The sequence below is a fragment of the Hipposideros armiger genome, unplaced genomic scaffold, assembly GCF_001890085.2.
Source record: "Hipposideros armiger isolate ML-2016 unplaced genomic scaffold, ASM189008v1 scaffold_88, whole genome shotgun sequence".
Taxonomy (NCBI): Eukaryota; Metazoa; Chordata; class Mammalia; order Chiroptera; family Hipposideridae; genus Hipposideros; species Hipposideros armiger.
Window position 1 is genome coordinate 3,868,277 of NW_017731438.1, and position 11,297 is coordinate 3,879,573.

Consider the following 11,297-nt stretch of genomic DNA (forward strand, 5'->3'; position numbering starts at 1 on the left):
CATCAATCAAATGATGCCAAGAACACATTTTTAAAAGATACTGTTTTGTACCTCTTGGAAAGAGTCACCCTGTTGAGGCCTCATATACTGGGACCACATTGAACGGGATGGAAGGGAGGTGTGATTTTTTTAGAGCTATTTCCACCATAGTTTTCTCCTTGCCCATGACAGTAGCTTTACTTCCCCTGTGCCCCCTTCTCTGTCGCTAAAATAGAGACAATCTCTTTTGTTGCCTATTGGCAAGAATATTGTGAGAATTAATGACCTGACAGAAAGCTACTTGGACTTTAGAGTCTGTACACTTTACAATGTATTGTTACAAGTTTGTGTTTAGCATTCAAATTCATATTTGCATTATGATTGCAACACTATACAATTTTTTATTCATATAGGCAAGCATTGGAAGAAAAACCCTGATGTAGCAGAGTGGTTAGACTGCAGGCAAAATGTTTCTTTACTTAATGTAATACTTTTAAATATTATTTTTGTAATACATATCTGCCAAATTAAATAGTTAGGGAATTTAGCCTTCTTCTGAATTGAGGGATTGTTTCCTGACCCAATTTCTGAGTTTGGCTGTGGGAAGTGGAGGGAAAGTTTCTTCACTTGTCTTATCATAATGGAATGCTTGCTGTATTCTTAGGATCATATGGTGACCACTGCCATGAATATAGTTTTTATGTTTTACTAGGGGATTGAAACTATTGGGTTGTTGGAAAAGTCATGACTCATTTTTGCAATGAAAAACATAGAAAAAAACATCATGAGTTTTCCGTCAACTCAATGTTTTAAGTCAGAAATCAGAAAGCAGGATTTTTCACATATTTTTGAGCAGTGGGACGAGAAGATCTAATAGCCTTATGCATGCTCATTTCCTCCTATTTTGGCCCTCTAAATTTACCATTACATGGCGACATGCCAGTGATCTGATTTTTTAAGACCCCACTTTAATGACATTGTATAATTGTGATTTGAGTCTATTATTTGGGGGCTAACTTAACTGCTCCTGGGCTATTTGCTTGACTGTTTTATTTCCCTTGACTTTTTTTTCCCCCCTCAAAGATTTTATTGGGCAATTGGGGGAGAGGAACAGCGTTGGGGAATTGGGGAAAGGAAACAGATAGGTAGACAAGTTGCTGTTTTGTGTTTTTTTTTTGTTCTTCAGTCTAGCTGTGGAGGACGTGGCTTCACTGGCCCATGTTGGTATTATCATTGCGCTCTTCCCGGGTGAGGCAGATCCGTCGCCGGCCACTGGACAGCCGCTCATGGTGGCTCTTGGCAGCTCACGCCGGCTGCCGGCTGCTCATGGTAGCTTACAGGAGCCCACTGCAGCTTCACTGCAGCCTATGCCGGCATGGCAGCCCAGCTCCAGGTTGAGCTGTTGTTCACCATGTTAGCTGTAGAGGGCGCAGTGTCACGGGCCCTAATGTGGGATCCAAACTGGGGCCCTGCTGCTCAGAGCTGGCGTCCCAAGCCACCTCTTAACCAGCACGCCACTTGGCTGGCCCTCCCTTGACTTCTCTAAAATACTTTTCTCCAAGGGAATCCTTGTGCACTGTTGGTGAGATTGTAAATTGGTGCAGCCACTAAGGAAAACAATAAAAGGCTTCCTCAAAAAATTAAAACTATAACTACCATATGACCTAGCAATCCCTCTCCAGGGTATTTATCTGGAGATATTGAAGACACTAACTTGAAAAGACATATGCACCCCTATATTTACCGCAGCATTATTTACAATATTTACCGCAGCATTATTTACAATATTTACCGCAGCATTATTTACAATAGCCAAGGTATGGACACAACCTAAGTGTCCATGGATAGACATACAGATAAAGAAAAAGTGGTACATTTATACAATGGGATATTACTCAGCCATAAAAAAGAATGAAATCTTGCCATTTGGGACAACATGGATGGATCTAGAGGGTATTATGCTAAGTGAAATAAGTCAGACAGAGGAAGACAAATACCATATGATGTCACTTATACATGGAATCTAAAGAACAGAATAAACGAGCAAACAAAACAGAAATAGATACAGAAAACATTTTGAGGGTTGTCAAATGGGAGGAGGGTTGGGGAGATGGGCATAAAAGGGAAAGTAATTAAGAAATACAGATTGCCAGTTATAAAAATAGTCACAGGGATGTAAAGTACAGCATAGGGAATATACAGGGAATATAGTCAATAATATTGTAATAACTATGTATGATTCCAGGTAGGTACTAGACTTATCAGAGTGATCACTTCGTAAGGTATATAAATGTCTAACCACTATGTTATACACCTGAAACTAATATAATATTGTATGTCAACTGTAATCGAAAAAAGAAAAGTAGGGTTTCAGGATTTACAAAGTCCAAACCAGTGAATGTAGAAAACAAAAACAAAAAATCTTTTCTTCTGTCCCCTTCTCTATCACCTTCTTATCCACTTGGGAGCAGATTTCAAGATAGTATTTTCTAAAAAAAAAATTTCAAAGCTTCAAGAAATCTCATTGTGGGGTCCGGCCGAGTGGCTCAGTTGGTTAAGAGCTCACTCAAGAGTGTGAGCTCTGAGCAACAGCGGTTCGATGCGCGGCCTGACCTGAGCTGCCGCTGAGCTGCCAACAGGCGACAGGATGGCTCAGCTTAAAAAAAAAAAAAAGAAAGAAATCTCATTGTATAGAACTGTGACTTGTATATATTTTTAATGCATTTTAACAGTGCTGTTATTTATCTACATCTTTCTGAACATCGACTGTTATCATGGGCAAGAGGTAGATGGCAGAGCTATGAGACCTCATCTCTTGTCTGAAGTTCAGGGTGCTTGGGGAACAATAATTTTTTGGAAAAATAATATTTATATTTAAGGAATATTCATTTATTCATGCAACACACAGTTTTAGAGCCTCTGTCCTGTGCCCTCCGTGTGCATGTGTATGTGTGTGCACGGTCATGTTTGTGTGCATGGGCACACATGTGCATGTGTGTGTGTGTGTGTGTGTGCATGGACAGACTGGAGAGCCTGAGTAGCTCAGTCTGAGCTTCCAGTCTCAGGACCTGTGAGGACAGACTGCACAGGGCATTAGAGCTGCCTCTAAACTCACAGGGAAGTTTTTGTTTTATTTTTGTTTTTCTATCTCTACTTACGTTTCTTTATTATTACTACCGGTCCTTAGCTCTCTTGTTATAAGAAAAAAAAATTATTGCTCTTGGATTTTGAAAAGGTTATAGCAGAGTCTGTCTTGAGTTTATTTTGCATACTGTGCTAGACAGAAAGGTACAAGCCGGTGTTTCTCTCGGCTCCAAGTTCTCTCCTTGGTGATTTTTATTTTCGCTCTGGACCTGCAGGGGCCAATGTGAATGCAGCAAAGCTTCATGAGACAGCCCTTCATCACGCGGCCAAGGTGAAGAACGTGGACCTCATCGAGATGCTCATTGAGTTTGGAGGCAACATCTACGCGCGGGACAATCGGGGCAAGAAGCCGTCTGACTACACGTGGAGTAGCAGCGCCCCTGCCAAGTGCTTTGAGCACTACGAAAGTGAGGCCAGGCTCTTCTTGTGGTTTGAATGATGCAACACATTTTAGAATTGCATGAGAGACAGTGATACAAGAAGCTCCGATCTGACAATATATCAGATCGTTTATGAGTCAGGAAACAATGTCAGACTAAGTCCACATGAGGCTGAAAACATAGATGCAGCCCTCACTCGTCAGGAAACGAAGTACAAACAACCTGGCTAAGGTTTCTGTTTGGGGTGCAAATTTTAAAATGCATTTCCATAGAATTAGAGTCCCAACAGGCTTTCAAACACTTATCAGTTTAAAAATGAACTATTCCAATTTTTTTTTTTTAATTGGGGAACAGTGTGTTTTTCCCAGGACCCATCAGCTTCAAGTCAAGTAGTAGTTTCAATCTAGTTGTGGAGGGCACAACTCAGTGGCCCATGTGGGGACTGAACCGGCAACCTTGGTGTTATGAGCACTATGGTCTGATCAACTGAGCTAACGGCTGCCCCTGAACTATTCCAATTTTTGCCAGCCCTAACTACCCAATCAAAATCCATTATGAATGAAAGACCAATTCCACCATTTCTGTTGGCTCAGCATTTCCTGGAAGATGATGTTTCTTTTCCAAATAATTTGGGGGTGGGAGGGAAGTAACACAGGAAAATGAACCTCACCAGTTACTCTTTCTATTTTTTTCTTTCAAAGAACTTTATATTTCAGAATGTTTCATAAAGTGAGAATACTCTGGTTAATTTATATTTTTTGTCAAACACAGATCATTTGAAAAAGCAGGTCCTCGAAGCCAGGCTCTGTTTTGCAAACATTCCTGAGCCTCAGCTGCCAGGGGCCTCCAGGCATCTTCCATCTCTGACCCTGGTTTGTTCGCATTTCTGAGCCAGTGCTCCAGGGTTCTGAGGTCCTGACCCTCTGCCAGGAGGACAGGCATTGCGTACTCTTTGTCTGCAGGAGCTGTTTTGTGATGTGTGTCAGTTCTCCTGGGGGTCTCCCTGTGCCCTGCAGCACTCGGTAGTGAGACCAGAGCCTGTGGCCTGGAACAGCGGGAGCTGACAGCCAGCACCTGCCTGGCACTAACCTTTACCCTGTCCTTCATTTGTCTAGAAGTTTGACAAACAAGTCTACTAGCTATAGATTACTGCTTTGCTGACAAATCCTTGTGCTAGGTTATAACATTTTGGGGGGCGGGGGGGAAGAATCACGAAAAACAAAAAGAGCAAAACTCCACAAAATGAAATGCCTGTGGACATCACCGAAATTCCATTTCCGGCTCTGGTTTCCTCAGTTCTAGGCTGTCCTTCCTGGTAGTCGTCTAGGTAAGGCATGCAGAGCACATCCTATTTCCAGAAAAGGGAGGTATCCTATTTCCAGTTCCACCTTGGTACTGTTTAAGATGAAGAATGTGAATCTGTGGTCACCTCCGTTAAGCTAACCTCATGTGCTTCCTGTTCCCCTTTTCCAGAGACACCTCTGACCCTGTCACAGCTCTGCAGGGTGAGCTTGAGGAGGGCCACCGGCGTCAGAGGGCTGGAGAAGATTGCCAAGTTGAACATCCCTTCTCGGCTCATCAATTACCTTTCCTACAACTGAGTGGCAGGCATAGGAGGTGGGGGCAGACTGGTGGCACCCGAGCTGCTGGCCTTGCTGAGCCCAGTGTCGTTTGTCTGAAGCCCTTGATTGCTAAGATAGAACAGTGTTCCCTGAGTCCCTGTCGGCCGTCCTGTTTCGTCTTCTCTGCAGGCTCCTGGAGAATGTTTCCAAGGCATTGGGAGCGCCCTGCCTTGGCTTCTGCTGGGGACGTGGCCCTGTGCTGACTCTCCTAGGACTGTGCTCTCACTCTGGCATCCCCAGACGTCCATCTGTCCTCTTTTTATGGACCTTCATCAGAGGGACTCTCAGGAAAGACTCTTCTGGGAACACGGGGGAAGGCCAGGCAGGGCTGGAGGTCCAGGGCACTGTGGTTGATTTCCACAGGCCTGGGAGACTCAGGAGCTCGGCACCGTCTCAGCTCAGCACCAGGGTGGCCCTGGGGGTTCAGAGGGTGGAGCCAGTGCTGCGGGAGCGGAGGTCCTGACCACGTGGCCCAGGATGGCTGCATTGGGGATATCATCCTGCCACTTGGATGCTTTTTTCTCAGAGTCACAGTGGGCACCTCCCAAGGCCCACCTGTGCCCAGGTGTACCCATCACTCAGGGGCTTTGTATGGTTCTTGCGAGGGAAGGCTCAAGCTCTTCATTTCCCCCGCAACCAGCATAGTGTTTCATAGGAAGTTTTTCTTCAGTTTTAGGTCTCAACTCTCAAAAAAGTTCATGTCAGGGATAAGAAACTTTAAGAAGATAGATAGGCTATATAACATATGTTTTGTTGATGAGTTTAAAACGAAAGGTAATGTGAAGGCATGTTAGCACATGTGCCCATGAGCCGTCATTTCCAATGTGAACGACTGTTAGGAAACACTTTAGAGATTATTTTTCATGTTTCTCTGGTTTTGCCAAATGAATTCTTTCCCATCCTAAAGTTTGCCAGCTCCTTGAAGCTCTGAAATTGGTAGAAGAGGTTACCAGCAGCCAGTGGATGCTATCAACCACTGATTTATGCATTTTGCAGGTACTTGTAGAACACCTGTCACGTTTAAGGCTCTGTCTCTGTGCTTTGAACTAGATAGAAATCAGACTCATTACCCAAGGCAGGGAAACAAAGTGTTTTGCAATCTGTTCCTGTAGTAACAGAAACAAGTAGTTCTATATTATAAGCCATGAGATAAACTGTTAAGTATATTCTGACTGCATTTGTCTGCCTAAGATTCTGTTTTGTAATTAAACAAACAAACCCAAAACCAGTGAGTTAAACTGGGGACTTTGCATAATTAGCTCAGGTATATTTGGTTTCTCAAAAATGGAGAAGGCACCACTTGTGAATACTGTTGTGGGTCATGCCCAAAGCCAGTGTCCCCAGAAATGTGGACATCGCTACATTCTTCCAGGTCTGCCTCAGCCACCTTCTCCCAGAGTGGAATAGAATGAGCCCAGATTCTCCAAGGTAATGCCAAATGTACTACATGACCAGAGGCATCTGCACAGAGCTACTTGGGTGTAGCCTCAGACCCAATGGAAAGTTTCATGCTGGCTGCACAGGTATTTTCCGTCTCACTGTTGCAGCCATTGTTATGTCATGGAATGCTGAGAATAAGAACCACTCCCATTTGGTTACAGTCTTAGGTACAAGTTCTGGGTAAATCAGTGTTTCTGTATGTACTAATAAACGGAGGGGGTGGAAAAAAAAGCTTTGCTTTTCTGCCCTTTCAACTTTGTAACAGAAACTTGCCTCTAGCAATGAGTTGGTAACATTTCCAGAAATGGATGTGCTGTGAAGAATCTGGCCCCATCCTGGCAACTCAGTAAAAGGTGTTGACTAGAGTGCATCCTTGTGTTCTTGTTGGGAGCAGGAACACTGGATGGGCTTCATCTTGTGTGAGTTCAGAGGGGCTGCTGTCATCTTCCCTGTATTTTGGAAAGTCAAGTGAGGGCACCGTGCCTGTCTCACACTCCCATCTTCCTGCGTCTCTCTTTGTCCCCTGATGCTGATCTCAGTGCCACCTCATGTGGAGAGAGACCCCCCAAGGGATCAGATACCTGAGATTTTAGGGCCTCCTGTACCTTTCTTCCCCAGCTTTATGGAGCTGTAATCAACAAATAACCCACCTGTACCCTTAAGGAAGAGTATGACTATGGACAAATTTTTCCACTCCTCTGTGCCTGGGTCTCCCAAGTTGCAGAAGAGGGATGAAAGGTCAGACTTATCTCATTAAAAAGACGCTGATGATCAACTGCTCAATCTTACAGATGAGAAATGAGGCCCTGTTAGCCTCAGACGTTCTTTGAGGCAGAAATCATGTGATTAAAAGATGCCTTGTAAAGTATAAAGTGCTCCCCAAATGTAAAAGTTACATAGTGATGACGACTATGGCCGTGTTGGTGTTTGTAGATCTTATAGCTGTGTGATGACTCTCTTCTGACTTTGGGGGAGTACCACCTATTTCAGGAGGAATATTTTCAAAAGACCCCTTTGTTTACATTTTAAAACTCAACATGCAGCCAACAGATTTAGAGAAGACATTTGCAACATACTGGGTTGTCGGAAAAGTCATAACGTATTTTTTCTGTTTTTTGTTGCAAAAATGCATCATAACTTTTCCGACAACCCAATAGATAACAAATGATTGGTAATCGAACTATATAAAGACTTTCTATAAATCATTACGAAAAAGGTGAAGAACCCAACAGAAAAAAACAAAAACAGGCAGAGACTATGAAGAAGAAATGTACAAAAGAGGGAACTTCAAATGTCCCCTGACAGGAAACCATGGTCAGTCATGATTAGGGAAATGCAAATAAGTGAATATTTAATTCAACAAAAGTATACCATCACATACCATCAGCTTGACGAACATTAAAAGGTCTGACAGTTCCTTAATGGTGATGGACCATGCGGGCAAATGGGAACTCACAGACTGCTAATGGGGTATAAATTGATGTGTGTATTTTGGAGAGCTATTAGATGATATCTAGTACCATTAAAAGTGTATTGCACATGTGCCCAGTATGTCTGTTTTTACAAACATAGGTTAAAGAAACCCTCAGACATCATAAGGAGAATGTGAGGCTGTTTGGTACAGCAATTTCATAATAGTAAAAGACCCCATTAGTAGGGGAGAAGTTATAGAATATATTTCTACAATGCCTACATTCTACAAAAGTTAAGATGAATTAGAGTGATATATTTTAACACGAAATAGATCTAAAAAGTGTAACCGCAGGAAAAAAGTCGCCAACCTATTTTATGTACAGTATGAATCTATTTGTATAAATTGAAATAAAAAAGCAGTTTAAGTAAGTATCTGGGGATAACAAAGGAGGGTAGCAAATGCATAAAATCACGGAACACACACCAATGTCACACTATGCTTACCTCTGGGTGAGAAAGGGATGTGTGACTCGGGAACAGGAACAAAGGGAACTTTAACTCTCTGATATTCCATTTCTTAGAAAAAGATATGAAGCAAATACAAAGAATGCTGCTATTTGTTCATGATGGGTAGTGAATGGGTGTCGTTCTCTATGAGTTTCGGTTTGTTTGTTTTTTTATAATAAAAATGCCATGCACAGTAGAGAGACAAAGGGCAGAAATGTCTTTAAGGAAGGAAGAAGAGATCTGTATGATAATTATACACTGGATTCTGTTGAAGAATACCTTTCAGCTTCCTCCTGGCCACAAATTTGTATTTTGGCATACGAGTATAAGATGTTATATTCCATAACAGGTGCTGATGCTGTTTTTTGACCAGCCTCATTTTTAGGTAAGGAAACAGGTTGCAGCTACTTTCTTAGATAAAACTAAATTTTAAAAGCCTTGAGTGTGCTGTGTGGCTCATGGGGCCTGCCTGCATCTCATCCAAAAAGAAGTGTCAGGTAAGGTCCCTTTTCCCACTCTCTGATTCGCCTGTCCTGCTTTGGCATGGTTCACTCCCTAGATGACTGTGAACCTTGGAGATGTGGCTCTGGGCCAAGTCCTCAGCTTCAAACCCTACCCTTTGGAGACATCGGAACTGGTTCCTCTAAATTGAGCAACCACCTCACAGCAGAAAAACCCAGACTCGTGCCTGGGCACTCCCTGCTCTCTGCAAGTTGGGGAGAGAGGTGTAGGGAAGAAGTAGGTGGTCTAGCAGTGTCTACTGTCACTTCTGGGTCCCCTCTCGTCTCCTCCCTGCTCCTTCCCTCGCCGACACTTGCACAGAAATGCCATACACATGTGATAACCGACCCATACTTCTAGATGAGTCTGCACAAAGCTTTGGAGTTGTTTGGGACAAAAAGAATGCTTTGCATGCCCATTTCCTCCCCTGGCCTGCTTTGTTGGAACTACTGTTGATGTTTTCTTGCCAGGGGGCAAACCTCTTTACTTGTAAACAGTTGAGTTCCTTTATTCATGAAAATAACTCTACAACTGGCTCTAAGTACAAAGCCTATGAGCTCCCTCATGTTGTGAGCAGCTGTGTTGTCTTACAGACTAGGGTGGGATGGGATCGCCAGGGTGGAGCGGGCTCCATTCAGCCCTCCCACCATCTGGGCAGCGCTGGGCATTTACTGTTCTCCCTGTAATGGCTTAGAAAGTACTTCCAGACCTTGGAGTCTTTTCTCGGTGTTGATACCACATGGCCTTGACAGCTAGGCCCCAATTACGTTGGCGTTAAAGTCTTGTGATCTTTGGCAATTTGAGTGAAAATATGTCTTAAGTTGGTCCAACCAAAACAGGGTGCCTCCTAAAAGATGAATGTCTTAAGATCATAAAGATTCATGAACTGGTCTCTCTCTTAATTTCTCTCTCTCTCTCTCTCTCTCTCTCACACACACACACACACACACACACACACTTATTTATATAAAATTTTACTTTCCAGCAGCTGGTCTCCAGGTGTGCGGTTCTTGTGAACCACAGAATTCAGAACTGTAAGAGAATTTGCAACTGAACTTTGCGCCAGGATGTACAATTCGTTTAGTTCTCTGCTTTGTGTGTGATCAGAAAGAAACTCCCATTGTTTCTTGGTGTTAATCTGAATCCTGAGGCTCATTCTGCTGTGTTAGAGACAGAGGTTTAGATCAGGCAAGAAGCAAGAACGTTCACTCATTCCTTGGTCTACTCCATCCATCCATCCATCCTGTTTTTCTTTCTTTCTTCCTTTCTAAAGCAGTTGTTCTATTTCAAGTTCTCTGCTGGGCACGAAGGATACAAAAAATCCATAAACACAAATTTTGGCCCTAATGGATCTCACTGTTTTCCAGGGAGCAGACACAGGAACAAATGCTGCATCTAGAAATGGAGCAACAAACAGGAAGGAAGGGCTACCTCCGCTCTTGGGAGAGAAGACCCTGTTTCTCAAATCTCGGGTTTCATAAATGCAACTGCGTAAATAAAAACCTGTTTATATTCACAGTGCTGTGTAGTTTACAAAGCTTTGTGAGGACTTGGGTTATTGGCACAGACGGTTAAGTCCGTGGCATTTCTGCATGTGTAAAGGGTTTACTGTAACCCCTTCTTATGCTTCCCAAAACGTTGCAAGAGAGTGCCACAAAGGGCCACATCTGGCCATTCAAGCAGCATGGGGATTTTGCCCTCCAGCCTGTGGGAATCCACACCTTGCAGAACACAGATGGGTGATTTTTTTAAAATGTAATAAACTGAGCCATAGAATAAAATCCACCACAAGCCACCTCCAAAGGGTCAATCATTAGTTTTTCTTTTCTTTGGGGGAAGTCAGGGGGTCCCTTGCTGCTTATTAAAAAGCAAAGAGTGTAACATTTTATTCAAGAAATACTGAGTTCCATATAATAGCCAAGTGACAATGGGATAAGAAGGGCAGCAAAGGGAGAGGATGGAGGCACCGAGGAAGGGGAAGGCAGAGAGATTTCTGGAGAGCAAATGGGAGGTGGGGTACCTACTGGGCCATGTTGTTGGGGTTACCAAGTCTATGACTGCCCTTTGTGACATCAGCTGAGGGAATACCAGCCAAGGCTAGGTAGGCACAGCAGCTTTCCATTCAGAACAGGCTTGTTTGTAACAGGGCACAGTTTTGGATGAATATGGCACTGATCAGAGCAATATTGTCTGAAAGTCTGGATGACGTGAAACCGAAGCCCCATATCTGCCACTGCCAGGCCCAGGGAGGTGACCTGAGAGGCTTTGAACCCTCCCCAGATCATCTGACCTAGTCCACAGATCAATTCCA

The 11,297-nt window shown here is 43.4% G+C and overlaps 1 protein-coding gene across 1 annotated transcript in view; it reads left to right on the forward strand.

Moving 5' to 3' along the window:
- ASB13 (ankyrin repeat and SOCS box containing 13) overlaps positions 1-10,504 on the forward strand; it is a 39,470-nt gene extending 28,966 nt beyond the window's left edge. Inside the window, exons 5-6 of the mRNA XM_019644553.1 lie at positions 3,339-3,530; positions 4,977-10,504. Coding sequence (XP_019500098.1) covers positions 3,339-3,530; positions 4,977-5,104 — 320 coding nt within the window. The 3' untranslated portion in view covers positions 5,105-10,504. The remainder of the gene's footprint in view (positions 1-3,338; positions 3,531-4,976) is intronic.
- The last annotated feature ends 793 nt before the right edge of the window (positions 10,505-11,297 follow it).